General features: G+C 34.4%; 9 protein-coding genes across 9 annotated transcripts; 4 read left to right on the plus strand and 5 right to left on the minus strand.

Annotated features, from left to right (window-relative positions):
* Positions 1 to 1,350: 1,350 nt before the first annotated feature.
* MONOS_7986 (uncharacterized protein) lies at positions 1,351 to 2,407 on the minus strand (the record flags this gene model as incomplete). The annotated part of the gene is made up of 2 exons (XM_067878354.1): positions 1,351 to 2,118; positions 2,177 to 2,407. The coding sequence occupies 2 exons, from the start codon at positions 2,405 to 2,407 to the stop codon at positions 1,351 to 1,353; spliced, it is 999 nt and encodes a 332-aa protein (XP_067731003.1).
* A 2,680-nt stretch (positions 2,408 to 5,087) lies between these two features.
* MONOS_7985 (uncharacterized protein) lies at positions 5,088 to 5,505 on the minus strand (the record flags this gene model as incomplete). Its single annotated transcript, XM_067878353.1, has 2 exons — positions 5,088 to 5,291; positions 5,344 to 5,505. 2 exons carry the CDS (start codon positions 5,503 to 5,505, stop codon positions 5,088 to 5,090), a joined length of 366 nt encoding a protein of 121 aa, XP_067731004.1.
* A 1,929-nt stretch (positions 5,506 to 7,434) lies between these two features.
* MONOS_7984 (uncharacterized protein) lies at positions 7,435 to 9,219 on the minus strand. The gene is made up of 4 exons (XM_067878352.1): positions 9,143 to 9,219; positions 8,977 to 9,004; positions 8,420 to 8,913; positions 7,435 to 8,362 (listed from the first exon to the last, which is right to left on the minus strand). The coding sequence occupies exons 1-4, from the start codon at positions 9,143 to 9,145 to the stop codon at positions 7,652 to 7,654; spliced, it is 1,236 nt and encodes a 411-aa protein (XP_067731005.1). The 5' UTR covers positions 9,146 to 9,219; the 3' UTR covers positions 7,435 to 7,651.
* A 3,802-nt stretch (positions 9,220 to 13,021) lies between these two features.
* MONOS_17358 (uncharacterized protein) lies at positions 13,022 to 14,208 on the plus strand (the record flags this gene model as incomplete). Its single annotated transcript, XM_067870270.1, has 2 exons — positions 13,022 to 13,243; positions 13,301 to 14,208. The coding sequence occupies 2 exons, from the start codon at positions 13,022 to 13,024 to the stop codon at positions 14,054 to 14,056; spliced, it is 978 nt and encodes a 325-aa protein (XP_067731006.1). The 3' UTR covers positions 14,057 to 14,208.
* A 2,091-nt stretch (positions 14,209 to 16,299) lies between these two features.
* On the plus strand, positions 16,300 to 18,068 carry MONOS_7983 (uncharacterized protein). The gene is made up of 4 exons (XM_067878351.1): positions 16,300 to 16,435; positions 16,489 to 16,579; positions 16,654 to 17,144; positions 17,201 to 18,068. The coding sequence occupies exons 2-4, from the start codon at positions 16,510 to 16,512 to the stop codon at positions 17,936 to 17,938; spliced, it is 1,299 nt and encodes a 432-aa protein (XP_067731007.1). The 5' UTR covers positions 16,300 to 16,435; positions 16,489 to 16,509; the 3' UTR covers positions 17,939 to 18,068.
* A 348-nt stretch (positions 18,069 to 18,416) lies between these two features.
* Positions 18,417 to 20,175, minus strand: MONOS_7982 (uncharacterized protein). The gene is made up of 4 exons (XM_067878350.1): positions 20,073 to 20,175; positions 19,900 to 20,008; positions 19,334 to 19,824; positions 18,417 to 19,275 (listed from the first exon to the last, which is right to left on the minus strand). Exons 2-4 carry the CDS (start codon positions 19,904 to 19,906, stop codon positions 18,511 to 18,513), a joined length of 1,263 nt encoding a protein of 420 aa, XP_067731008.1. The 5' UTR covers positions 19,907 to 20,008; positions 20,073 to 20,175; the 3' UTR covers positions 18,417 to 18,510.
* Positions 20,176 to 20,893: 718 nt separating this feature from the next.
* On the plus strand, positions 20,894 to 21,392 carry MONOS_7981 (uncharacterized protein; the record flags this gene model as incomplete). Its single annotated transcript, XM_067878349.1, has 2 exons — positions 20,894 to 21,143; positions 21,241 to 21,392. 2 exons carry the CDS (start codon positions 20,894 to 20,896, stop codon positions 21,390 to 21,392), a joined length of 402 nt encoding a protein of 133 aa, XP_067731009.1.
* Positions 21,393 to 22,550: 1,158 nt separating this feature from the next.
* MONOS_7980 (uncharacterized protein) lies at positions 22,551 to 23,633 on the minus strand (the record flags this gene model as incomplete). The annotated part of the gene is made up of 1 exon (XM_067878348.1): positions 22,551 to 23,633. The coding sequence occupies one exon, from the start codon at positions 23,631 to 23,633 to the stop codon at positions 22,551 to 22,553; it is 1,083 nt and encodes a 360-aa protein (XP_067731010.1).
* A 2,654-nt stretch (positions 23,634 to 26,287) lies between these two features.
* MONOS_7979 (uncharacterized protein) lies at positions 26,288 to 27,193 on the plus strand. Its single transcript, XM_067878347.1, has 2 exons — positions 26,288 to 26,452; positions 26,516 to 27,193. Exons 1-2 carry the CDS (start codon positions 26,383 to 26,385, stop codon positions 26,851 to 26,853), a joined length of 408 nt encoding a protein of 135 aa, XP_067731011.1. The 5' UTR covers positions 26,288 to 26,382; the 3' UTR covers positions 26,854 to 27,193.
* The last annotated feature ends 256 nt before the right edge of the window (positions 27,194 to 27,449 follow it).

Below are 27,449 nucleotides of genomic sequence, written 5' to 3' on the forward strand. Positions count from 1 at the left end.
GTTCAAAAAGCTGGAGACCTTTCAAAAGTTATATTTTGATATTTTTTTGAAGAGAGAACAAGCGAATGCGAGCCAGCAGTTCATTATTGTGCAGAAGAAGGAAAATAGTAAAGAAAACATCTTTATCAACCCGAAGAAGACTTGACATCTAACGGAAAGCAGATGATGCAACTGTCGGATACACAGAACAATTCTTTTGACAGATCCGATTTTTCATTCTCTTCTTGGCAATCATCGAATGAACCAGGGTTAACAACCAGATCGTCCATTCATTGCTATAGACTTGGAAGATCCCACACTTTATTTTCATTTCAATATCAAGGGAAAACTTTACTGAATCGCAACTTCTTCAATTACAGCAAACTCGTCCATCTTCTCTCTCTCTTTCTCTCTTTCTCTCTTTCTCTCTTTCTCTCTCTCTCTCTCTCTCTCTTTCTTTCTTTCTTTCTTTCTTTCTTTCTCTCTCTCTCTCTCTCTCCCTCTCTCTCTCTCTGTCCGAATTTTAAAGAAACAATTCCCCCCATCAAATGACAAATTCCAATTCTACACCAGACTTTTCACTTTTCACTCCTCTCTCTTCAATTAGCAATCGTCCTCTCTCTTCTTCTCCTCCTTCTTTTCTTTTCTCTCTCCTCCAAAACAGCCTGTTCCCAATAAAATGTGACACTCATCTCTCCATCCTGCTGTATTATCCGCTCCACTCCACAACTGGCTCCCCCACAATCCCCTCCCGCTCTTCACTCATCTCCTTCTTCTCTCCAATCACTTTTATTATCATATGATTGTCCCGCCAGCTACCATACAAATTATAACAACTAGCTTTCACACACATCTTGGATGAGCATGGACTCTCTGTAGAGATTTCACATCCAAAATCTGTCATTCCTCTTCCTCTTCCTCTTCCTCTTCCTCTTCCTCTTCCTCTTCCTCAACCCTTCGACTCTTGTTGGTTCCTCAGCCTTCTTCTTATTTTCTTCTTCTTCTTCTTCTTCTTCTTCAATCTCTCCTTCTCTTTTTTCTTCTTCTTCTTCCAAGCGAAATAGTCTATCAACAATTTTTATAATATTTTCAAGCTCAATCAAATTCTCCAAATTAAATTTTGATTCATTTTTCTTAAATAACCAAAAAAGATGAAGAACTTTATTACCCTCTTTGGGGGATTTAAACTTCAGGATTCTTTTTTGCACTTTGTTTTTTCAATTTTATTCAATTGCTTTGTTGCATTTTGAAGTTATGGGGGGAAAAATATTTAATTAAAGATTCAAACAACTGTTTGTTTTCTCTTTTGTGAAATGGCAAAAAAAGAAAAAATAAAATTTTGAGTTACAAAACAAATAACATCTCATTTACTCAAACATTCATAAAATATTCAGATAAGTCTTCAGACAGTATAAAAGGATAATATAATCTGTGATGATATTTAAATCTTTCATGAATGCTTGCGATGATATCTTCTGATCCTTCTTCTTCCATCTTTTCAAACACTTTCCTTTTCATCTCTTTTATTTTTGCTTTTTCCATTCCATAACGCTCCTCTTCATTCAATCCACTTGAAATCGTTTTAAAAAATTCAAAGGCATAAAGTATCATAATGTCATTCAAAGTTGATGGCTTCATTTCTTCCAAATAGAGATCAACAGCTCCGCTTTTCAGCAAGTCATCAATTTTCACAAATCCTTTATCTGAAGCACATTTCAATGAATAAAGGCAGTGACTACTAATTCCAAAGAAATTATTTCTTGTTGTTCGAAATACTTGAACAATGCTGTTGATAAGTTCTTCCCATTCCTCGTTGCGCAACGTGGGCCAGGCCATGTAATTGTCAATTGCAACGAACCATCTTCCGATCATCAGCACTTCTTTCACTTTTTCTTTTTCTTTTTTATCAACTTTTCTCTTCCAATCCACACACTTTGACAGATCTTCCATTTCTCCTGCTGCCGCTCTCACAAAATGCAGTTCTTTCGTTATCACTTCTTCCAAGCTTTCGTCAGCTTTCAATCTGCAAATCAAAAAGTCCCAAGCACAATGATAGGCGAGTCGCGTCAGATTGTGATTTTCTTGATGATAAACGATAATTTCTTTGATTTCATTCAGATAAAGTTTTTGTTGGATGAACTTTTAAAAAAATAAAGATAAAAATCAAAAACATCAAAAAGAAAAAGAGTTTTCATACGCTTAGTCCAAAAGTTGTCAAACCCAACAATGCTATTTCTGCTTCTTTCTCAGTCTCCTTGTTTTCCTCTTTATTCAACGCAACTTTTAGAAGGCAAGGCACACAGATCGATAACAATTCAGGTGGGAAATCATGACCAAGAGAAACATAGCATTCACAGAGGTCAATCAGACGCCTTTCGTTCTTTTCTTCGCTTTTCTTCTCATTTTCATCAATTATCATCTCTTTCATTCTTTTGCAAAAAAAGGTTTCATTAAATGCCAAATCTGAAATGTCTTTCAGCGCTTTGCAAAATCCAATGTGCTTCAACAACAAAATTGCATTTTCCATCGAAAGTTTCTTTTCTTCTATCATTTTATGTATTTTGTTGAATAGTTCTTCTGATAAAACGGATTCTAATTCTTCTTCTTCCATTTCATCCAATATCCCATTCATTTCTTCGATAATCTGTTTCTGCTCTGCTTCGGTGAATTGTTCCAACTGCGAAAGTTTCTCTAAAAAAGTGAAAAAATCAAAAGAGAAAAAAGAAGCATTTGTTCATTCAACCATTCATTTCTTATAACACTTTACAAACCAAGAAATATTCGACTTTTTGAAGTTGGCTGTGAAATCACAAAATGAATCAAAAACAACAAATAAATTCATTTTCGAAATATTCGTGTTTTGTTCAAATTAAAAGAATTAAAAGAACCAAATCAAATATCTAATAACGCTTTATTCCACACATTTTCATGTGACGTCGATGTCATTTGCATCAAAACAAGCAAATACTTGGATTAAAAAATCTCCTTTTTGAACAAATTAATAAGGGTGGACAACCTATAATTTTATAACTGATGATTTTTTATTGTGATTTGCCGCAGCAAGAGCATGTTTGAGCTGCTTGTGAGCACTGCCACAGATGCATCAATGCGAGTAATGGCGCTGCAGAAGAACAGGGATTTTGCCTGTGGAGTGAGGAGCGTGTGGCTGTTTGCATCGATTGCTTGCAAAAAGTGAATAAGTGTGGGAAGTTGCATGAAATATGAGCATGGTTGTATATTACAAAACATATGATGCAACATTGGCCGCGATATTCTGAATGAAAAATAACTCAAGCAAGATGCAGAAAAAGCGAGGAGAATATCAGAAAGATTGAATTGAACCTCTTTGTCATTTTGTAGGAAGTGCAGTGCACTTGGCATACTTTTTTGCACAGGATCTGTTTGACAAAGTTTTTGGGGGGAAGGTTGGTTTTATGGAAAAAGAAAGGGAATTGGGGGTTTGAAGAATGGAGGAATCGAGCAGAATGAAGCACTCAGCAGGCATTTACAACAATCGCATTTGCATTTTGCATGAAGCAAGTTGGAAAGCCATCAGCAAAGACTTGGTGTTGTATAAGTCTTTGAAAAAGAGTTGATTTCTTGTTTATTTGGAGAATATGAATTTTCATTTGGAATCATGGCCAACTTTACAATGGATTTTCTGCTTTCGATGATCATCTTTCCCATACATTTATTGTCCAGTTATCTGCTTTTTTTTAAATGGCAAGAGGCAATTTTGGAGAACAAGAAAGCCAGCTGGGCTGATAATTACTAGTCAATTGGAGATGGGAAAATATTTCGAGACCAAAAAAAAAGATGGTTTGACTTTTTTTGTTTTGTTCATTTTTCTTTAATGACGCTCTTTTAGTGAATACAGATTGGTTACGAACAGGAATACAGCAAAGAGAGAGAAGCCATTTTATCCTTTTTCAAAAGATTCAGAAGTTTGGAAATTAATCTCGTTTGGATTGCATTCAACGATAACATTCGTGACTTCTGCCATCTGTTATGCATGTTGCATAACCCGACAATGCTTGATATGAGCTTGAAAGAGAAAAGCAGTTTGCTTGACTTATTTGTTGAGAGTGTTTGGAAGAAGCGACTCTTTCATCAGAGCAGATGGGCTGGCTGGGCATTCACATTCAAAAAGCATCCAACTTTTTTTTGTGATTTGTCGTAACTCTTTGTCATTTCAGAAAGCTGTTTGATGGAAATATGCAACTGGAAGATTTTATGGCAAGACTCGCAATTTTGATGCAATTAGCAGAATTAGATGAATTAAATGTGAAAAAAATATTAAAAACTTTGAATTGGAATCAAAAACAGAAGGATTTCCAAAAGGAGAGGAGAAAAAGGAGGGAAGGTGCAGCGATGGACAAGAAAACATGGGAAAAACCGTTGTGAACAAGAAAAGTGAATTTGAAGAAGACGAAGAAGAAAAGAGAAAAGAGAAAGAGGAAATAAGCTATTTTTAGAAGGAGAATAGGATATTTTCTAATGAATGAAATGAAAGAAGGAAAGATGTTCGACATTCTGAGGAAAGAAAGCGCAGAGAAAGAAAGCGAGAAAGAAGAAGAAGACTTCTTTGAAATCTGCTTTGAGAAAAGAAGGGGAAAATTTTTTTGAATTAATTATTCCGGCAAACTTCCCAAAAGATGAGCCGAAAGGGGAAATTTTCATGGAGAAAAATGAATAAAGTGGATTAGAAGAAAAAGAAGAAAGATAAAAAGGCAAAAGCGGAGAAAATCAAGCAAAGAGTGATATTTCTCCGGATGAAACTAATTCTCCGGAAGTGGTTCTCCTTTGTTAACATGAGGAATTTTGAGGATATCAGCAGGAAAAGCGAAGAGTAATTATCAAAAGAAGAAAAATAAGAAAGGAGTTATTTCTCATCAGATGATTTGTGCGAAGAGGTTTCAAATTTTTTAAACAGGTTAAAGAGAGAAAGAGAAAAGATTACCCAATGAAACATAAATAAAGAAGGAAAAAGATGAATAGAAATGAGAGAAAGGAAGAAAAAAAAGGGAAAGTTGAAATGGAAAAATATAAGGAAAAAGAAAGTTATTTCTCCGTTTTCTCTCAATTTACATAAAAGGTGGGGAGTCTGATTACTCTTCCGCTTCGTCTTCAGCTTCTCCTTCAGCTTCTTCTTCTTTTTCTTCTTCCTCTTCTTCCTCTTCTTCCTCTTCCGCTTCGTCTTCAGCTTCTCCTTCAGCTTCTTCTTCTTTTTCCTCTTCCTCCTCCTCCTCCTTCTCTTCTTCTTCTTCTTCTTCTTCTTCTTCTTCTTCTTCTCTCTTCATCCTCTTCTTCCTCTTTTCGTTTTTCCATCACCATCAGCTCAATAGTTGCAGGCAACAGAAGCACATCCACCATCATCTGCTCAGCTGCCTCCATCCCCTTCTCCAATTCCTTCTCCACAATATCTCCAACTTCACACACTGCAGCCATTCTCCGCATCACTTCCTTTTTCCACTTCACCACCACACGCATCGACTGTTGCAACAGCAATGCAAGTCGCACGATCATCGAAGGGAGCAGCGACTGGTCAAACAGATCGAAGATCGAAGGAAATGCTGTTCACATCATCTGCCTCAAATATCCTCTTCCTTCTTTGACTGCGCTCCCACAGAGTATGCATGAGACGAAAGCGGAGCTGTCAACAAAACTGAAAGGAACATAGAAAATTCCACATGTCTCACCAAAAAATTCAATCATAGCGTCTGAGGGAACAGAAGCATCAACAGCAACAGCGACGTGCACTGTTCATTCACTACGGCTGCCTCAGGCACCACAATTTGCAGCCACCTCTCAATATCATCCATTTCTGTTAATGATAAGTTTGTTGCAGCTCTGGCTGAAGAATGCGAAGAACTGATTGCAAGCACCGATGAAGATGATGATGGCTATTTATCCTCTGCCACCTTCTCCACTCCACTTCGACGTTGAATAAATAGAGATGAAGAAGACGAAGATGACGAAAACGCTGAGAGAAGATACGATTGCTGCGCTTCCCCGGCAACCAGAAGCTTTTTTTCGATTCTCCATCACTTCCGTTAGCGTCTCCATCAGAAGATCAAGCTCAATATAAGCATTTTGATCACAAAGGACAATCACCTATGAGTTTTCGCAGTGTTCGAGGGGAGGGAATAGATGGATCGGAGTTGCTTTTATTCAAAGAATTGAAGTGAAAAGAGGAGGAGGAGGAGGAGGAAGAAGAAAAGGATGATTGTGTATGTGATGATGAAGCCTTGTGAGGCAGATGAGGAGTTTGCAGAAGATTGAAAATGTTTTTTTGTTGATTTTTCTGCAGCAAAAGAAGAAGTTGTATCAGAATCAGATTATGGTGCTTGTGAAAATATTGGAAAGCAGAAGAAATAAAGAAAAATATTGAAAACTGATTTAAAAAAAATGTTAGGAAGGTTTGCAATTATTTTTGATATTTTTGAATTGTTATTTTTTTATTCAGTGAATTTTCAAAAAATAATGAGGAATCAGATAAATTCAAAGAAGAAAGAAAGAGATGAAATAATTTTCCCACAGCAGAGAAAGCTATGTGCTATTTTTGAGAATTCAACTTGGATGGTGAATGATGAACTGGCTTTATCTGGGCCTTTCATTTTTTGTTTGCAATCCCACTCAAACAAGCTGAAAAGAGGGAGAAGAAAAGGATTATAGCAACACACTGTTCCATATCCAGCTGAATCAACAAGGTATATTGTGGAAATTCGTCTTTTGAAGGTTTTCATTGTTCGGTGTTACTTCATTTGATTACACTCCTATCACAGCTGAAATATTTCAATGTTCAATGATTCTGTCAAGCTGCTTGCCAAATTCTTCACAAATGGAACCATGAATGTTGGGAAAGCTTCTTTAGTTAAGTTTTTAGCTGGAAATACGACTGAAGACTGTTCACTTAACATAATTTCGACATTAGACACACCAACAGAGCGAGACTTTTTTGTCTTCATCATCATCTTCTTCTTCAACAAAATACAATCTTTTTTTTTCAGTTTCCACAAGCATGGGAGGTGCAAGGGATGATTCAGATGGAATTTGTTCGGTTGCGCAAAATGAAAAAAAGAGCACTTAAATCACAGAACAGCAAAAGAGATGCATGTGATGATGGAGAAAATGAAGAGAAAGAAGAAGAGGAAAGAGAGACAGAAAGTTAACAGAAGAAGAATTTGGGTTTTTGTGATTGAGAATAGTCTGAAGAATGATCATTCACCAAAAGAAATAACTTTTTTCTTCATAAGGTTTTGATTTTGTTTCTTCAGATAACTGAAATCATGTGAAACAAGGAATAACAAGGGAAGAAGCGAAAGGAACGCAAAACCACTCAAAGGAGCGGAGAAGAGACTTTTCAAGTTGATGGATGATAAAGGACTCATTGATTTTTGTATCATGAAACTTGATGAACAGACAAATCATTTGAAAAAGAAGAAAATGGAAGACTTTTTAATTTTCTTTCTTTTTTTTTTCCCTTCATTTCATCAAAATGAAGCGGAATAAAAAATTATAAAAAAAAAAAAGACTCAAATGATTGCTTTCGATTTTCCAACATGATGAAAAGAAAAATATATGTTTTGTGTAAAGAAATTCATCGAAGTTCATTTCCTCAAACATTCACAAAATAATCAGAAATTTTCAACGATAGACCATAATAATATCGTCAGTTAAAAATCTTTAAAGTTTTATGAAAGCTGGTGATGGTATCTTCGTATCCTTCTTCTTCCATCTTATCAATAATCTTCCTTTTCGTCGCCTTTCTTTCCTCTTCTTCCGTTTTATTATCCACCTTTTCGTTCAATCTTTCCGAAACATTCATAAAGAATTGTAAGCAATCAAATCTCAAACATTCATTCAACGTTGGCCGCTGCATCCCCTCCAAAACAGCTTCCACAGCTCCTCCTTTCAATAAGTATTCAACTTTCACAACTCTATTTTCTGCTGCATTTCTCAAGGAAGAAATGCATTGATCGCTAATATCTCTGCGATTATCCTTCACTGCTCGTAACACTTTAACAATACTTTTGATCAGCCCTTCATTTTCTTCATTCTCTAATTTGCATATGCAAAAATAAACCACGATTGTTTGCAGACATCTCAACAAAATTAGCTCTTCTTTCGCTTCCTTTCCTCCTTCCTCTCCGTTTTTTCTGTTCCAATCCACACATTTAATCAACTCTTCCAGTTCTCTTGCTGCTTCTCTTCCAAAATGCAGCTTATTCATGATATTACCTTTCAAGAAGTAATCATTGAAGTATCTGTATATAAAAAATTTCCAAGTAGACTGATAGGCCAGTTGTGAAAGATTTCTGTGTTTTTGCTGATGTTCAATGATTTCTGTAATTTCCTTCAAATACAGTTCTTGCCTTAAAAACTAATTAGAAATAAGAAAAATAAGAAAAATATCAAATGGAAATAGAAATGTTCATACGTAATGCCTGTTGATCCTGCTCAAAGCCAGCAAAGCAATTTCCACTTCCTTTTGCGTTTCATCATTTTCCTCTTTCTTCAATGTAGCTTTCAGGAGGCAAGGCACACACGTTAAAATCAAATCCAAAGATGGAAATTCGATGTAAAACAAAAGATAGCATTCACAAAGATCAACAAGAAGCTTTTCATTCTTTTCTTCTTTCTTATCTTCCTCAACAATCATCTTTTTAAATCTTCTGCTAAGTGAAGATTTTTCAAAGAATAGATTCCACACGTTTTTCAGCACATTGCAATACCCAACATGATTCAGCAGCAAAATTGCATTTTCCATTGACATTTTCTTTTCTACAATCATTTTGTCTATTTTATTGAACATTCTTGTTGTAAAGACAGATTTATGTTCTTCTTCATTCATTCCATCAATTATTTCATTCATTTCTCCGATTTTCTTTCTCTGTTCATCTTCATTGCAATGCTCAAGTTCACAAAACAATTCTGAGAATAGAAAATAGTTAAATCAGAATAAGCCAGAATTCAAATGCAACAATGAATGCAAACCATTGAACTTTTTTGTGTTGTCCGTCTCCTATATTTTTTGTAGAAATTTTCATTCAGAAAACAACACCATTTTGATATTCACAATGAAAGTTCATTTGATTGGATTGGAGAAAACAGATGAAAAATGAAAACTCACAAAAGATGAAAGAAATATATGCATTCAAACCATTCTATCTTTTGATAACTTTTTCGACTTGTAATTTCAAAGAAAAAGAACGCTTTGTTCTTTCTCTTTGTTGTTATGGATATTATGATCAAATTGGATATTTCGATTTGGAATACTCATGAACAAAGCGAGAGATCAATTAATAAACATTTCACAAATAATTAGAAGAATTATTTCCAATGATGGAAACTAGAAATCGTGGAAATGCAATAATTTTGTTATTCAATCTTTTGAATTATTGAGATTCGTTGTCCAAGGAAAATATCGATTTTCATTTTGAAAAGACATTTCTGAACGTGTGCATTTTATATTGTTCTATTGATTGTGAAGATATTTCCGTCTGTATCCTTTCCAAAGTGCAGGAATCCGAATTATTGTTGAAATGGCCTATTTTCTCTTTGGAGGTTAATGCGATGAGAATAGAGCAGATTATTAAATAGCAATTGGGAAATAAATGAAGTTACGGAAGATATACGATTTTTATTTGGAGCAAGAGGTGAAAACAAATTCAACTGATGTTTTGTTGAATGAAGATTTATGGATGGAATTCTGCGAAGGATAAAATCTGCACAAAATTGTATAGCATTTTGGAATGTTAGGAAGGGGGAGCAGTTTGGGGTATTTTTTGTCAAGGAAAGTGGCAGGCAATATCGAGGGAAGGATATTAATCACAAAAAAAGGCAAGAATTCAAAGGAAAAAAGGAGAGCCCCAAAATATCAGTTTTAATTATAAGGTTTTCCTGTTTCTCGGACTGCACCAGGCAGACATGGAAGGCTGCGAAATTATGTTTCTGATTCCGCTTTTGCTTCAAAAGAGTGGAGAAACGCCAACTACGAGACATCCAATTATCAAATATTTGCTTGCAGTTGAACAACATTCAGGCCAACCGCTTTTGGATTTCATTCTTCGAAGGGACAGCCATTTTGAGCAAGCAAGGCGATTATCATTCGAAGTTTGCTTTCTTCGACACCACAGGCAACTACAGAAAAATACAGAATATTTGTATCAGCCTCTTCAAGCGCAGCCATCCAGAGATTTTATTGTTGTGCTCCATTTGCGTAGCATCGATGCGGAGTTGATTTATGGGGACTTTGTTGTTTCGCATTGGGTGCGCTGAGGTGTTTGCAAACGTTAGACAAGACGGCCATGTTTTCTCAGACGAACATCGAGAGTGAGCAATTTCTCTGAAGACTGTTTAATTTATTTATTTCTGATTGTTATGATGTTGGTTTGTGTTTATCTTGTGTTGCGGCTTCTATTAGAAATGGTTTTTAAAAATGGAGAATTCTTCAGATTCTGCTTTCAAGCGAACCTGTTTTCTGGTACTTATTGAGTTCACTTTGCTGCTCGTGCTCCAACAAGAAGAATGAAGCGTCACACATTTGTCTTCTTTTCATGTTGCAGTAATTATTGAAGCAGTGGCATTTTTTTATGCGTGAATGTTTCTACAGAGAGTGGTAGCTAATGCAATGAGATGGGGAATTCAATTGTTTGCCGGCTTGAGACAGCAGTTGTTGTGTAAGAAAAACAAAAGAATGCTTCGATCAGTGCAGGACAAGGGAGACATGTGTTGCGATGTGGGAACTTTGGAGGAAACATATGAAAACGAAAGAAAAAGGAAAGAAAGGACAGAAATGAGAGAAAGAAGAAGCAGAAACAGAAGAAGAGAAAGAGAAAGAGGAGGAAGAAGAAGAAGAAGAAGAAGAAGATGATGATGATGATGAAAAAGAAGAAGAAGAAGAAGAAGAAGAAGAAGAAGAAGAAGAAGAAGAAGAAGAAAGATGGGAAAGTGAAAAAAGAAGAAGAAAGAGGAGAAGAAAGAAGAAGAAGTTGAAGAAAAGGATAAAATGAAAAGACTGATTTTGAGCAGATGGCATTTCATTTCCAACGTTGCGAATGACAGTTGAGAAGAAGAGGAACAATTGAAATTATTTTCTTTCCAATTTGCTGTGCTGCCGATTGATAAGCATCAACACATTGGAAGGTCTGTTCTCTGATCCAATGTCAAATGAGAGGAATTATAAAAAGAGGAAGAAGAAGAAGTGGAAGAAGAAGAAGAAGAAGATGATGATGATGAAGCTTGTGCTGAATGATTAGAATGCAACACAATAACAGCATTTGCACACAAAATTCATTCATCAGCAGATATGAAGAAAGAAAGAAAGAAAGAAAGAAAGAAAGAGAAGCTGAAAGAGAAATGGAATGAAATGAGTTGGATGGAGCTCTTCTGGAGGAAGTTGAACGACAAATGTGGACAAGACTCATTTGAAGAAAATGAAGAAATGATGAACAGATACGAATTTCATAACATCCAACAGCAGCAACAGACAGCAGTTTTATTTTGTGTTGCAACATGAGAATTTGATGGTTATTCAAACAACAAAATTCTCAAATAAGATGAAGCTGCTCTTCACCACAACCAAGCATTAAATATCATCAATGAAGAGATCGAAGGAGAAGGAAAAGGAGAAGAAAACTCATTGCTTGCAAAAATGCTGCTTGAAATGGATCGTTCCTGAAAATGACGCTCAACATGAAAAAAAAGCTGTTCATTGGAATGGAAATAAAAAGACAAATAATAAAAATAATTGGCTTTAGGTTGATAATAAAAATTCCTCAAAAGAACACACCTTTCCTTTCTATCGCAAATGCAGAGGATTGTCCAATCACTGATGCTGTCAATCTCCTTTTCCATTGTTTCCCAGTGCTCCTTTCTCCATCATCCTTTTTTCTCACACAAATATTCTGCTTTTGATGTTATCATCAACTTTTTTTTCTGAAAAAAATATCTCCGAATTTTATTCTTTCCAAGAGCTGTTCAATTGTTGGTATTGTTAGTTTCATTCTCAACCAAATACTTTGAAATCGAATTTGTTTTCTTCTCCTCTCCCAACTGAATGCGAAAAACATGCAACCCTCATTCGAATAATTATTTCTCGCCATCCAGCTCTCTTCTGATTTTCTCCTCAGAAAAACATAAAATTTGCGATTTTTAAAATTTATCAGATTCTTGGGCTCTGAAAAGATGATTTATAAAAAAATCTTCAAAACAAACAGGAACAATAAAAAACGCATACATGCAAATATTTTGATTTTCAAAAAAATGTTGAATTTCCTTCAATGATGCTTTTCATAAAAACCATCTCGCACAATTCCATCATCAATTCCCCTCTTTCGCTGTCTCGTGCAGCCTCTCAAAATAATATCGTCCATTCCACAGAAAATATTCGCTCATTTTAGCAAGGAATATTTTTGATCTTTCAAATCTGATGATCTGAATTTCCATTACTGCAAACAAGAAAATAGATTTATCGTTTTTTTCTTTCTTTCTTTCTTTGTAACGACTTTCCAAATAACACTAACAACGCAGAATGGTATAACAACTTATGCTTTCATGATTATTTTGAGCTTTTGTTTTGCGCCGATTTCTTCTTTCCAATGATATCTGAATTCAAATCAAATGACGAATTTGAGTGGTTTTCTGTCTGCAATGCTTTTTCAAAAATGCAGACAACGAGTAGAATCAAAAGGTTTAATGGTTTGTGCTTGTTATTGCATTTGAATTCATGATTATTGTGATTTAATTTATTCTTTATTTATTTGAAGAATTGTTTTCTGGATTGGAAGATTGTGATGAAGATGAACAGAGAAAGAAAATAGGAGAAATGAATGAAATACTTGATGGAATGAATAAGGAAGAATTTGAATCTGTTTTCACAACAAGAATGTTCTACAAAATATGCAAAATGATTGAAGAAAAGAAACTATCAATAGAAAATGCAATTTTGCTGCTGAAGCATGTAGGATATTGCGATGTGCTGAAAAATTTTTGGAATCCATTCGTTGAAAAATCTTTGTTGAACAAAAGATTCGAACAGATGATTTTTGAAGAGGAAGAGAAAAAAGAAAGAACGAACGAAAAGCTTTTGATTGATCTTTGCGAATGCTATCTTTTGCTGAACGGGTGTGCTTCTTCAGAGTTGATTTCAATTTGTGTCCCTTGCCTTCTGGAAGCTGCATTGAAGAAAGATGAAAGCGAGGAGACCCGAAAAGAAAAGGAAATTGCTTTATTAGCTTTAAGTCACATTGACAGGCATTACGTATGAACATTGTTATTTCCTTTTTGATATTATTGCTATTTTCTAATTTCTAATTAGTGTTTAAGGCAAGAACTATATTTGAAGGAAATAACAGAAATTATCAAAAATCATCAGGAGCATCGCAACCTAACGCAACTTGCCTATCAATCCGCTTGGTCATATTTGATATGCAGATCTTATTACTGCAAAAGCCTGGAAGATGTTGTTGTGAATGAGCTGCATTTTATACGAGAGTCAATCAGAGAACTGGAAGAGTTGTGGAAGAGTGTGGATTGGAAGAGAAAAGAAGAAGTAAATGGAAGAATAGAAGTGATGATAATCAGGAGATGGCTCAATGAGGTTTATGATTTCTTCGATTCAAGCATGTTGTGGAACGAAGAATTTGCTGGACTCATTGGCAGCATTGTTCAAGTATTTCGAGCAGCAAAAGGGAATAATGGAGTAATTTGCAATCTCTGCATTTATTCCTTGAGAAATGCATCAGAAAAGAGAGTTGTGAGAGTTGAAGACTTGTTGAAAAGTGGCGCTATTGATGCTGTTTTGGATGAGATGCAGCGACCGAAATTGTATGACAACATAGCGTATGAATGCTTTCAATTCTTTATGAATGTTTCGAAGAAATTGAAAGAAAAGACGGATAACAAAATGGAAGAAGTTAAAAGAAAGGCAACGAAAATGGAGACATTTGAAAAGCTGGAGGAAGAAGGATATGAAGATACAATCGCATGCTTTCATAAAATATTTGAATTTATCAATAAAAAATATTATGATGATTTATCTTTGAGTATTTCAGATTATCTTGTGAATATTTGAGGAAATACACTGTATTTTGTAACTCTTTGTTTTCAGTTTTCTCATTTTTCATTCATTTCACAAAACGGTACAAAATTTTATTTTCATATGTTAAAGTGATTTATTATCCAGATTCATCAAAATGAAGTGAAGAAATAACAACAAAAAAAAAATTCAGTTTTTTATTTACAAGTGAAAATAATTAAAATTATTAAAAATCATGAATTTCTCCATTTTCTTCTTTCTTTCACCAAAGTTCTTCCCAAAATGAATTCACAAATGGTTTTTATTTCAAATTCTTCATTCTTTCTTTTGATTGATTTTCTCAAAACAACCTCTTTTCAGCTCATTGGCAAAAAAAAGTTTTGTTATCTCAATTCTTCCTTTGTTTTCAAGGAATATCAGAAACCCTCAGAGAATGTTGAAAACACAACAAAAACAGCAAACAACGATGCTGATGCTGCTTCAAGTGAAGAGAAGCATTCAACCCAAACGCTTTCCTCTGCCCGTTTCCTCATTCTTCATCATTTCCATTTCCAAAAGTTAAAACAATCCGTTTGCAGCATCTGAAGGCAACAAAAAAATGTTAAATTTGAAAATCGGAGAAGAGGAAGAAATTCTGATGGGAGTTTTGATGCATCCCTTGAAGATTGAGAGAAAAAGAGAAAGAGAGAAGAATTAAAATAAAAATCGAAATCGAATTGTTCATTTGAGTTGAAGGGCTTTTTGTGAAGATATTGAAATAAGAAATGTTTCTTGAATTGGAAGAAGAAAAGAAGAAAACAAAGATGATGGAAATAAAGTTGAGCATTCTGAATAATAGGAAGATAAAGACGAAGATGAAGAAGAGGAGGATGAAGAGGAGGAGGAAGAGGAGGAGGAGGAGAAGAAGAAGAAGAAAAAGAAGAAGAAGATAAAGATGTGTTGCTGGAGATGGAAGAAGAACGAGAATGAATAGTATAATGTTTGGGAGATGAATAACTTCCAACAGAGGAGGAAGAAGAGGAGGAAGAAGAAGATGACGATAGAGATGATAATGATAATGATGATGACATAAAGCCAGACGAAGAAGAAGAAGAAGAAGAAGAAGAATTGTTGGAATTGGAAGAGCCTATATTTTTATCAGGCGAAGAAACAGAAGAGGAAATAGAAGAAGAAGAAGAAGAAGAGGAAGAAGAGGAAGAGGAAGAAGAGGAAGAGGAAGAAGAAGAAGAAGAAGAATTTTTGAATGTTGTTTTCGATGCCTGCAAGGTGTTCATCACAAAGCAGCTCAAATGAAGAAAAGCTGTGAATTTTTCATATGAAAATGATGTTGACACAAAAATGATGGATTGTTGAGACATTCGAAAAGATGTCCTTTCATTCTTTAACACATTTTCATCACGCTTACATCGCTGAAGAAAAGGAGGAGAGTTTTTTAATTGTCTGACGAACGCCTCATTTCCACAAGAGCATCTTCCTTGAGAAAACAAATGTTTTTGCCATTCATCTTCGTTCTGATGGAGCAGAAGCTGAAATGCGGCCAATTCCTTCCATATCTACAACGCCAATGTTTTTGGTCTCTGAAGAAGAAGAATACCAATTCATGAATTTTTTTCATTGCTTTTTGGTAGCAGAGTCGTCTTTGAAAAATTCCTTTTCCAATCTCTTTTCATCCGAAGCAAATGTATTTTGCAACCAATAATGCTCAATCATTCAAATTGAAAAGGATGAACAAAACGCATCACCGAACTCTTATCAACCGCAAAGCCAGGCAGCTTGGCCAGTGCGAAACCTATTTTAATCGTGTTGCTTCAAATAATCCATTTTTTGATGGCCCATGATGCTTTTGCAATTGAACCATCCAACCTTATTCTTCTGCCATTCAATTGGTTTTTTGTGAAGTATTGTAAATTATTTTTTGCTTGTTTTATCCATTTCTATTTTGGAATTTTACACTTCTTTTGTCTTCAGCAATCACTTCAATCCTTTTGAATGAAATCGGAAGCTGCAAAATAAAACAACAAACGAGGCCCTTCAAGAATGCAAACATTAGATGTTCTTTGGTATTCGACAAAAGAATCAAGAACTCAAAAAAGTCATGAAAAATTTCTTCTCAATCCTTTTGCTTGATTGCAGCTGCCTTCTCCCATCAAATTCCATTTCTATATCGTGAATAAATTCTGTTCCAAAAGGGGAAGAAACCAATTTCATGGAGCATCATGAATCGAATGGCAATTCTCCATTTGTTTTTAATGAATATTTGTTGGTTTGATCAGCAAGAAACAAAAAACAGGCTTTTCTTGCCTCGCTCAGCCAAATCAGGCTGCTTTCATAGAAATCGTTTCCAAATCTTTATTTAAAAGGTAAAACAATTGGGATAGATACAGTAACCTTCTCAATTTGTGGGTCATCATCGATGTTTGATATTTATTTGATTTTTCTTTATTATAAGGGATATTCTTTGCTAATAGATTGCACTTTAAATAAACAGAATGGAAGAATTCATTGATGATAAAATAGAAGACGGAAATCGAGAGATGGCCCCAAATGAAAAGTTTTCAAGTTTGTTCATTTTAACAGACTTTTTTTTGAAAGCACAATGGTTTTTATCATTGGAATAAAATTTTTTTCTTCAGAATTACTTGAGGAATTGAAAAGCTGCAGCGTTTCAGAACAAAAAGAGAAAATTGAAGAAATGAATGAACTAATGGAAGAGATGGGTGAAGAAGAATTCAAATCTGTTTTCACAAAAGAGTGGTTCAATGAAATGGACAAAATGATTGAAGAAAAGATATTATCATGGGAAAACGCAATTTTGTTGTTGAAACATGTTGGATATTGCCAAACGCTGAAATGCTTTTTTGATTTTGCATTTAAAGATTCTTTTTTGAGCAATCGATTTCAGGAAATGATCATTGAAGAAAAGATGATGATAGAAGAAAAGGATGAAAAGCTTCTGGTTGATCTCTGCGAATGCTATTTGTTGTCGAACAGATGGCCTTCACCTGAAATGTCTTCAATAATTGTACCTTGCCTTCTGAAAGTTGCCTCTAAGAAAGAGGAAGATGAGGAAACGCAAAAAGAAGTGGAAATGGCGCTGCTGGCTTTGAGCAATATTGGATATTGGGTTAGAGAACCTTTTTCAATTTTGATATTTATGTATATTTTTCTGATTTTCATAAGGCAGTTGAACAAAAATTGCATCTGAATGAGATCAAAACGATCATCGAATATCATCAGGAGCATCACAACCTCACCCGACTTGCCTATCAATTAGCTTGGTCATATTTGATATGCAGATCTTATTACTGCAAAAGCCTGGAAGATGTTGTTGTGAATGAGCTGCATTTTATACGAGAGTCAATCAGAGAACTGGAAGAGTTGTGGAAGAGTGTGGATTGGAAGAGAAAAGAAGAAGAGATGGGGAAAACAGAAAGGAAAACAATGGATATTATTTCGAGGTGGATCGGCTTCATTCATCATTTCTTTAACAGATTTCATTTGGAGAATGAAGAATATGTTGGACTTTTTAGCTGCCAAGTTGACGTGTTTCGAGCATCAAGAGATAATCACGATGAAATAGGCAAGAAATGCGTGATTTTATTTAATGAATCAGCAAATAATTTGACCGTGAAAGTTGATGACTTGCTGAAAAGTGGTGCCATTGATGTAATTTTGGAGGAGTTACATCGACCAACGTTGAATAAAGGTTTGGCATTTGAAAGCTTGAAATTTTTTTATAGGCTTTCATTGCGTTTCAAAGGAAAGGAGGATGATGAAATGGAAGAAGCGAAAAGAAAAGAGTTGAAAAGGAAAATGCTTGAAAAAATGGAAGAAAAGGGAGTCGAAGATAACATTATTAACTTTCAAATATCGTTGAAATTCTTTTATGCTAAAGATGACGGATTCTTTCATGTTTGAATATTTCACACCTTCTTTTAAAGGCTTGAGGAAACGAAAAGCTTTGTATTTTGTAACTCAATTTTTTAATTTTTCTTTTTTCAACATTTCATCAAAATAGAAAACAACCGAATATTATTTTCAACGTATACATACATTGTTGTTTGTTCGTTTCTCGTTATTTAATTGACAAATATCTCAAAAAATGAAAAAATTAACAATAAAATTGGAAGTTCATCAATCCATTTTTAAAGATAAATTTAAAAGTTATTTTTTTTCACGATTTATTGTGTTATCAGGATGAAAATGAAATTTGTCTTTTCATCTCGAAATAAAATGTTTCTGATAAAAAGAATAATGAACGAACAAAAATTCCTAATTCATATTGCACTAATATTTTATCCCTTCGATATATTTTTCAAACAAAAGCCAATTCCTTTGAAAATTATTAATGGTTGTATCATTTCCTTTTGCAGAATTCTCTGTTAAAAAAATCCTCAAAAAGTTCTTCAAAGGATAGCATTCCATTTTGCGAAATGATGAAAAAATATAAAAATACTTTTGAGTTGCAAAATAAATAACATCTCATTTTCTCAAACATAAACAAAATAATCAAAAATATTCAACGATAGTTGATAATAAAATTGTGCGCTAAAAAAACCAAATAATTCGTGAAAGCTTGTGATGGTGTCTTCGTATCCTTCTTCTTCCATCTTTTCAAGCACTTTCCTTTTTGCTTCCTTTCTTTTCTCTTCCTTCATTTTGTCTTTCTCCTTTTCTTTCGCTCTCCTTGAAATACTAAAAAAGAAGTCCAAGCTATGATATTCAATATTTTTATTCAATGTTTGGCGATGAATCTCCTCCAAAACGACATCAATTGCTCTTCCTTTCAGCAAGTCTTCAACCCTCACATTTCCATTTTCTGTTGCATTTCTTAATGAACAAATGCACCAATTGCTAATTTCTTTGTTATTTTCTCTTGCTGCTCGACACACATGAGCAACGCTGCCTATAAGCTCAGCAAATTCTTCTTTCCATAATCGGAAAAGGCGAAAGAAAATCCCCAATGCATGAAGCCATCTCCCGATTATCAGCACTTCTTTCTCTTCTTTTTTGCTCATTTCCTCTTCTTTCTTCTTCCAATTCATCCACTTTGCCAGCTCTTCCAGTTCTCTTATTGCCTCTCTTTCGAAATGCACCTCATTCACAATAACATGTTCAAGACTATGATCGAAGTGTGACCTGTTTAAAAAAAACTTCCAAGCAGATTGATAGGCAATTCGTGTCAGATTGTGATGTTCCTGATGATATTCGATGATCTCCTTGATCTCATTGATATACAGTTCTTTTCGCATATTCTAATCAGAATTAAAAAAATAACAAATAACATCAAAAAGGAAATAGCAATGCCCATACGTAACTCCGAAAATTGCTCAAAGCCAATAAAGCCATTTCCACTTCTTTTTGTGATTCCTCATTTTCTTCTTTCTTCAATGCAACTTTCAAAAGACAGGGTACAATTATTGAATCCATTTCAGATGAAGGCCATCCATTCAATAACAAATAGCATTCGCAGAGATCAACCAGAAGCTTTTCATCCTTTTCTTCTATCATCATCTTTTCTTCAATGATCATTTCCTGAAATCGATTGCTCAAAAAAGAATCTTTAAATGCAAAATCAAAAAAGCATTTCAGCGTTTGGCAATATCCAACATGTTTCAACAACAAAATTGCGTTTTCCCATGATAATATCTTTTCTTCAATCATTTTGTCCATTTCATTGAACCACTCTTTTGTGAAAACAGATTTGAATTCTTCTTCACCCATCTCTTCCATTAGTTCATTCATATCTTCAATTTTCTGTCTTTGCTCATCTGTTGAGCAATGCTCAAGCTCACAAAGCAATTCTTCAAAAGGCATTCAAAAAATTCAAAAATTTGTTCAAAATTGTTCAATCAAAATAAAAGAGCATACTAGCAAACTTTTCATTCAAAGGCATCTCTTTGTTTCTTCGATCAATCTCATCGTCGTAAGATGTTTTCATTCGTTTCATATATTAATATTCTCTTTTTGTTCAAAATTTGTTTTTATCTCAAAAAATAAAAATGATATGCAAGAATCGATGATGATCGAGCAAAACAAAAAGTCTTCATACAAACGATTTAATTTTTGCTTAATAAAAAGAAATGAAAAAGATATTGCGAAGAAGCCTCAAGGATTAGCTTGTGAAAGCAAAAAAAGAATAGCCTTTGTTTTTTGATCATAACCAACATATTATTTGAAAGATATTGTTTTTCTTTCTTTTTTTTTTTTCTTTTTTTTAAGGCTGTTGAAAGAGCCAGGAATTAGTTATCTTTGAAGAAGAAAAAGAAAAGTGGGAAAGGAAAAATTAAGACTGACAGATGAAATTCAAAATATTTAAAATAAAACTGATATTGGGCTTTGATATTGAACAATTATTAGAAAAGATGATTTTTGTGAAAAAAGGAAATAGAAGGCTGAAAATGTGGAAGAGAGAAAAAGAAAAGATGAATCGACACATGTTCTCTTACTTTTTGTTGGAAAGATAAAGAGGATAGAGTTGAAAGAGAAAGGGATTTTGAGGCTATTGCCCAGTGGAAAAAGGCACAAAAGGAAAATGCAAAAGCCTGAAAGAGAGATCTTCAACAAAACTATCTGTTTTTAATAATCATTTTTCTTTTTCGTCAATTTCTTCCTTCAATCATCTCATTCAATTCAAATATCATTAATCCCATCATCGTCTGTTTCTTCTTCTATTCTTTCTCTTCCATTTCTTTTATTTATTCATTTTCCGCTTCTTCAACTAAGTCAGTGCTCCGAACAGCTCCATTGTCCCTATCCTTGAGAAAGTTTGAGAAGAAAACATCAAGGGATGTGTTGTATTCATTGTCAACATCACCTGCGATTGACTCTTCTGATGCGTCAGTGGCAGAGGCGTCATACACTTCTTCATCAATGATGGGCGGCATCGAGAGGTGGATACCGATTGTGGCGCTTGAGGAAGCTGTGGTGTTTGCGCCGCACATGCCGCTGTCGCTGCAGCTGCTGCGGGGATATATTGTGGCAAAGCTGTTTGCGCTGTTTGGGGGTGTTGTGTGTTCGTACGATGTGGTGCTTTCGGTGATGCTTTCTGTTCAGCTGGTAGTTCAACTTCCGTTACTTGCAATGTCAGTGGGCAAAAAGTCGGGGAGAAAGCGGGTCTTTTGTGTGAAAGTGTGAATGCATTCCCGAAGATCTATGATCCGTTTGACCTGACGTTGCTGCATTCTGCGATAACGCGGCTGATGCCGTGATCTCCGCAGTTGAGGCGTGTGGTGGTGAAGCTGGACGACGAAGTGATGGGGCGAGGGGTTGCAGTGTGCTAAGTTTGGGAGATTGTGGAGAAGGGGACGGAGGCTGCGGGGACGAGTATGGAGAATGTGGTTCTGTCTCCAGCAGCAATTGCGCTGGATGAGTTGGAGGAGCGAGAAAAGGTGGAGGAAAAAGTTGAGAAGCAGAGAAGCAAAGAAAAAAAAGAAGAGAGATGGGAAGAAGAAGAAGAAGAAAAATGAAAAAGATTTCAAAAAGAGGAAATTTAAGCGAGCAGATGATTGGAGAAGAAAACGAAGATGATCAGAGGTGATTGAGCAACATCTGGGCAGGAATTAAAGTGAGGAAGAGATACAGAGGCTAGAAATGAAACTCTTTCCTTATTTTCACAGCAAACACACTAAAATCCATTGAAAAGCCAATTTGCCTCAGAGGCGGTTAGAAGTGTTGCATTCTTTGAAAGTATTTCATCTAATCCTCACATTGCCCTCATCAGCACAGACAGACAACTTTCACAGCCTCCTTCCATTTGTTCTCTTTGACTTTGTCAACTTCAAATCACAGAAATGCTCATTTGATTGAAAAGACGCCAAACTAAATTTTTAGTTTGATTGGCAAATTCTTAAAACAAAACAAGGTTAGTTGAATTTATCTTTTCTAAAAATAATTTTTGAATAAGCAAAAATTGATTTGTTAATTTAATAAAAATTAAAAGAGGAAGAAAAAATAATTAATAATTCAGAAAAAAAGGAAATAAGTCAAAAGAAAAATACAATAAAAAATTTCAAAGTAATTGTAAAAATAATTGTAAAAAATGAAAAAATGAAGTTAAAAACAATTTGAAAAAAAATATAAAATATTCAGAAAATAAGAAAAAAAAATTAATAAATAAAAATAAAAATTGTTATGAACAGCTTCAAATGTTCTGCTAAAATGAAAAAACAATCAAAAGCAAATCGAAAGGAGATCAAAATGAAATTTGTTTGAAGCATGTTCAAATATTTATTGAAAGAGAAAAAGTAATTCTTAAGAAAAAAAGAAAAAGTCAAGAATTAAGATATGTTGCTAAAAAGCCTTTATTTACACACATGCAAATCTGTTGGTTCGTTTGTTCAATGCTTCAGAAATAATATCTTCAATGCAAATGATTCAATCACTCTTGCGGAATTATCAGTCTTCTTCCATTTCTGGCGCATCTATTTCGACACTCATCATCATGCTTCCACCTCCAGCTGCAATACATCATTTCATTCGTAGCGGCAAGGTATCTCGTTTCAACTTGTAAATCCGCATATTTCCTTCCCTATTCGACCCTTATCGCCAAGTGCATTGCTTTTCCACTCTTATTCTGGTGTTTCTTTAATATTTCCTTGATCAAATCCATTTTCTCTTTCATTCCTTCATCAACATCACCAGCTTCATAAGTGCAAATTAGCTCATCACATTTCATCCATTCTGGAATCTCATTCCCAACATATCTTTCCCAATAATCTGCCATCCTTTTTCCATCCCTGTCCGCAACCCGATTGTCATGTCTCATCCATTCTGGAGGTTCAGTTTCAGTAAACTGAATCCATTGCATCGCCATTGTTCGCCCAGGCATATCGGCAAGTTTGTTGCCATGCCTCATCCACTCAGGTGGCTCTGTCTTGACTTCTTGAATCCACTTCACCGCCATCGTCAAGCCATAACAGTTTACAAGTGTAGCATCGTGTCTCATCCATTCTGGAGGCTCTGTTTGAATAAACTGAATCCAATTCATGGCCATTGTGTTCCCATTCTTATTGGCAAGTTTAATATCGTGTCTCATCCATTCTGGAGGCTCTGTTTGAATATGTTCAATCCAAAGCATGGCCATTGTCAATCCATTCTTGTTGGTAAATGTAATGCCATGTCTCATCCAAGTTGGTGGGTTTGTCTTCACATTTGAAATCCACAGCATGGGCATTGTTTCTCCTTTCTTATTTCCAAGCGTAATCCCGTGCCTCATCCACCCCAGTGGGTCTGTTTTAACAAACTGAATCCACTTCATCGCCATTGTTTCACCATTGTTATCTTTTTTTGCAATTTCATGCCTTATTGATAAAGGTGGTTCTGTTTTGACTTCCTTTATCCAATACATGGCTATTGTTTTTCCTCTATTATCGCCAATTGCAATGTTGTGTCTCATCCAGTCTGGAGGTTCCGTTTTTTTCTCTTCAATCCACTTCATCGACAATGTCCTACCTTCCTTGGTGCCTTGTGTGCTATCCATTATCATCCATAGTGGTGGTTCTTTTTTAACTTCCTCAATCCAATTCATCGCCATCGTTTTTCCATATTTATCTGCAACCCTATTGTCGTGTCTCATCCATTCCGGAGGTTCTGTTTTAATATTTTCTATCATATCATTGCCATTGTGTATTCATCTTTATCCTTTAGTGTAATGTCATTTCGAATTTCTAATGGAGGAACTGCACTTTTCTGAATGATCCATCGCAATGCTTCTGTTCTTCCTTTTTCATCCTTTAACAAAGGATCACAATTCATATTTTTCATGTCTGTTTTATTTTCTATTTTTCCACTCAATTCTTCGGATTCGTTTTTTGTCATGCAATATAAGCCGTGAAAATGTCAATCGTTTTCCAACAATTTTTCAGATAAATATTATATATTTGATCATGAATGAGTATTTTTTCAAGTATTGTTTATCATCTTGAAATAAATAAGAAAATGAGCATAAAGTGGTTGCATGATTTTTGGCAGTGTTGCATTTAGCCTCTGCAACAAATGCGAAAATCCCTCTCCACGTACATCAAATTGAATATCTCTCATCAGAAAGTTAAATATTATGAAAAAATGAAATTTTTCGTTTCTGCTTAAAAATAAAAACAAAAACTATTCATTTTGAAAATTAAGCCTCTGCAACAAATGCTTTCTTCATGAAATTTGCCGGTCGATTAATGATGAATTTGTCGAAAAGATCAAAATGGCGCTTTTGAATCAAACTTTGTTTTTTATTTGTTAATTCAACAAATGTTGAACTTACTTTTTTTAACGCTGTATGTTATTTTCAAATAAAATAAAAAAAAAGGAAAAAAAATAAAAAAAAATGGAGAAGAAGAAGATGATGATGAAAAAATAAGTAGGCGAAGGCGAAGAAGTATTAGGTGAAAAAGGCGAAGAGTTAGGTGAATAGGAAGGTGATGGAAATGAAGATTTTTGAGATGAAACAAAAGAAGATTGGAAAGAGAATGGAGATGTTGATGTTGAAGATGAAGAAAAAACAATAACTGAATCTTAATTTTTCCCATAATTGTTTTTATTATCATCTTCCACATTTCATCCCTCTTTCTTCTTCCAAAACTTCTTCTTCTTCTTCTTTCCTTCTCATCTGCAAGCAGACTCGGCTGGCTGCAGAAACATCTCCGATGTGATTGCGTCTGCTTTCTTCAATTTGAATTCTCTCCAGTTATTTTCTGAGATATTCAAGGATTTTTGATGAAAAAAAAACAAGAAAGACACATTCAACGGCAGATGCTGCCAGAAGCTCTGGCCAACAAGCACGATGAGTGTGAGCGCATTCACAAGCAACTGCAAGTTTTCGCGAATGGAATTGGTGATTATCTGCAAAAAGAAACAGTTTTTGAGTGAAGTTTTTAAAGAAGTTCACAAAGTTATTTGAAAATTTTTTAAATAAATGAAAGAAAAAGAAATAAAAGATAAAAATATTCATCAATAAATGAGGTAATACTCTTTTTTCGATAAGCTCACATTCTTTCCTCTCTGATTGAAGAAGTTTGTTTTTGATAATTTCTTTCCAGAAGTTTGATTTTTATTAACTTTAGTCAAAAGAATATCTGTGTAACAATAAAACAGAAAGAAAAAAGAGAGAGAATGGAAAAGTGAAAGTGAAAATATGAAATTATCATTGCAAAAAAATTTGAGTAATTTCTGAATATTTTCAATGATTTCTTTCTTTCTTTCTTTTTGAAACAAATATAAATGCCGAAATGCCACATGAATTGGAAAACACACCTTAATTTGATCAAACGCTTCAATCGCAATCTGTTCTGTCCTGTCCGGCTTGCTTCAGTATCGCTCGTTCAGTTTCAGGGTTTACTTCAAAATCTGCAACGAAATCGGTGAATCAATGATTACGATCAAAACGATCCAAGGTGTGAGTTTTCCAAAAAACGTAACAAGTGTCTTTATAGAAAAATACTAACCAAGCGGTTACACCACTGAACGATTAAAATGTTGAAATGAACTCAAAAACGCGGCTGCTATTTGATTTCGATATTTCAATAATCTCCCTTTGCCTTCTCAATTTTTTTCCATCTTCGCTCAGCCTCAAAGCCTTTTGGAATAAAATCTCTTTCAATGCTCTACTAACAATGCAGCCCAATGTTGTCTTGATAAATTCTCTTATGCGTTCAATTGTCATGAGCTCAAGCAATAAAAAAATGTGAATTGTTGAATGCTTAATCCTCTCCATCATTTTTCATTCAGCCTGAACAATCCACAAAAGAAAGCAATTAATTATAAAAGTGTCCCGACAGCTAATAACTGTACTCAACACATTAAATTTGAAACATTCACGGAAATCAGCAAACACTCTGAAATAACAGAAAAAAACATTTCGATGAAGCAAAGCTCTCAGATAACTCTAAATGTGAGGGAAATAAGTGTAATATTTATGTTTGAATTTGAATCTGCAACAACGTTTAAATGCACAGTTTAATGTGCAAATTGTTGCTTTTTTGTCTCTTCTTCGAAAAGTTCAAAAAAGCACCAAATTTCCCCTTCTTTGTTCCACTCAGAATGTTAAAATAGATATTTTTTTTATACTCAATTCCAGACATGTGGGATATTTTTTGATACGTTCAACTATTCATCGAAATTCAATCCATTTCCATGAAATGAATTATTGTTGGTTCGATCAGACATAAATTAAACTCTTTTGTATTTATTTAAATACAACCAATATTGCAGCTTCTTTGCGATTTCTTTTTTGACGCAGATTTTTACTGAGCAAAAGAATTGAGTTTGACCATTATATTTTAATTTTGTCACTATTCAACAATGTTGTTTTTGTTTTTCTGTTTTTCATTTGATATTTTGATGCAAATTGATCTTTATCAACAATAGACAGGATGGATAAGTGTAATGCCTGCAAATTCAGTGATGACACTCAAGAGCCGTCCCTTGCAGAGAAATATCCGAGTTTGTTCATTTTACTATTTTTTGAGTGTTCAGCGCTTTCCACCATAAATAAATTTATTGAAGAATTGTTTTCTGAACTGGAGCATTCCACAGAAAGCGAGCAGAAACAAAAAATCGAAGAAATGAGAGAAATTATGGAAGTGATGCACAGAGAAGATTTTCAATCCGTTTTCACAAAAGAATTGTTTGACAAAATAGACAAAATGATGGAAGAAGAGAAGCTTTCAATGGAAAATGCAATCTTGCTGTTGAAGCATGTTGGATACAACAAAGTGCTGAAAAAGATTTTATTATATTCTTTTGATTATTCATCATTGAGCAAAAGAATGAAAGAGATGATAATCGATGAAAATGAGAAGAAAAAAGAAGAAAAGAATGAAAAGCTTCTTGTTGATCTTTGAGAATGCTTTCTTTTTCTTTGCTGCAAATTTTCAAAAGAATTGCTTTTGATTTGTGAGACTTGCCTTCTGAAAGCTGCATTGAAGATAGAGGAAAGCGAGAAGGCTCAGAAGGATGTGGAAATGGCTTTGCTGGCTTTGAGTTCTATAGATGAATTTTATGTATGGGCGTTTCTTATTCCATTTTGATACAATGAGTAAAAAACCCGTTACAAAGTAAAAAACCCGGATTTTTTATTCAGCAACTGTGTCTTCAATTTCTTTCAATTTTTATTCAAGTGATATGTTTTTTTTAATGCTGAAAGTGATTATTAATGATCGTTAAGAAAAAAGAAGAATTTAACATGGCATGCAAAGAAAATTATCATGTTTTTTCTGCGAATCAAAAATAAACGTGTGAAATGATGTTCCTCAAATTTCTACAGTTATAGAAGCCATATCTTTGATATATGAAAATTGTTGTGAACTTGGCCAAAGCTATTTACTGTCCAACGCTCAGTCTTTTGCAACCATTGTTTATTCTTATATATGGGTGATTCTTTTCGAAAACATACTTTTTTTCGGTGTGATAAAAAAATTCAAAAATTTGTTTCAAAACT

This window comes from Monocercomonoides exilis (genome assembly GCF_001643675.1).
Source record: "Monocercomonoides exilis strain PA203 chromosome Unknown scaffold13-1861174, whole genome shotgun sequence".
Lineage (NCBI taxonomy): Eukaryota > Preaxostyla > Oxymonadida > Polymastigidae > Monocercomonoides > Monocercomonoides exilis.

Coding starts and splice junctions, on each gene's coding strand:
- MONOS_7983 (XM_067878351.1), top strand. CDS start 16,510: ATGGAAGAATTCATTGATGATAAAATAGAAGACGGAAATCGAGAGATG. Junction 16,580..16,653: donor CCCAAATGAAAAGTTTTCAA/GTTTGTTCATTT, acceptor TTTTTTCTTCAG/AATTACTTGAGGAATTGAAA. Junction 17,145..17,200: donor TGAGCAATATTGGATATTGG/GTTAGAGAACCT, acceptor GATTTTCATAAG/GCAGTTGAACAAAAATTGCA.
- MONOS_7979 (XM_067878347.1), top strand. CDS start 26,383: ATGGATAAGTGTAATGCCTGCAAATTCAGTGATGACACTCAAGAGCCG. Junction 26,453..26,515: donor CCTTGCAGAGAAATATCCGA/GTTTGTTCATTT, acceptor AATTTATTGAAG/AATTGTTTTCTGAACTGGAG.
- MONOS_7984 (XM_067878352.1), bottom strand. Junction 8,914..8,976: donor CAACACAAAAAAGTTCAATG/GTTTGCATTCAT, acceptor TTCTATTCTCAG/AATTGTTTTGTGAACTTGAG. Junction 8,363..8,419: donor GCAGGATCAACAGGCATTAC/GTATGAACATTT, acceptor ATTTCTAATTAG/TTTTTAAGGCAAGAACTGTA.
- MONOS_7982 (XM_067878350.1), bottom strand. Junction 19,276..19,333: donor TGAGCAATTTTCGGAGTTAC/GTATGGGCATTG, acceptor AATTCTGATTAG/AATATGCGAAAAGAACTGTA.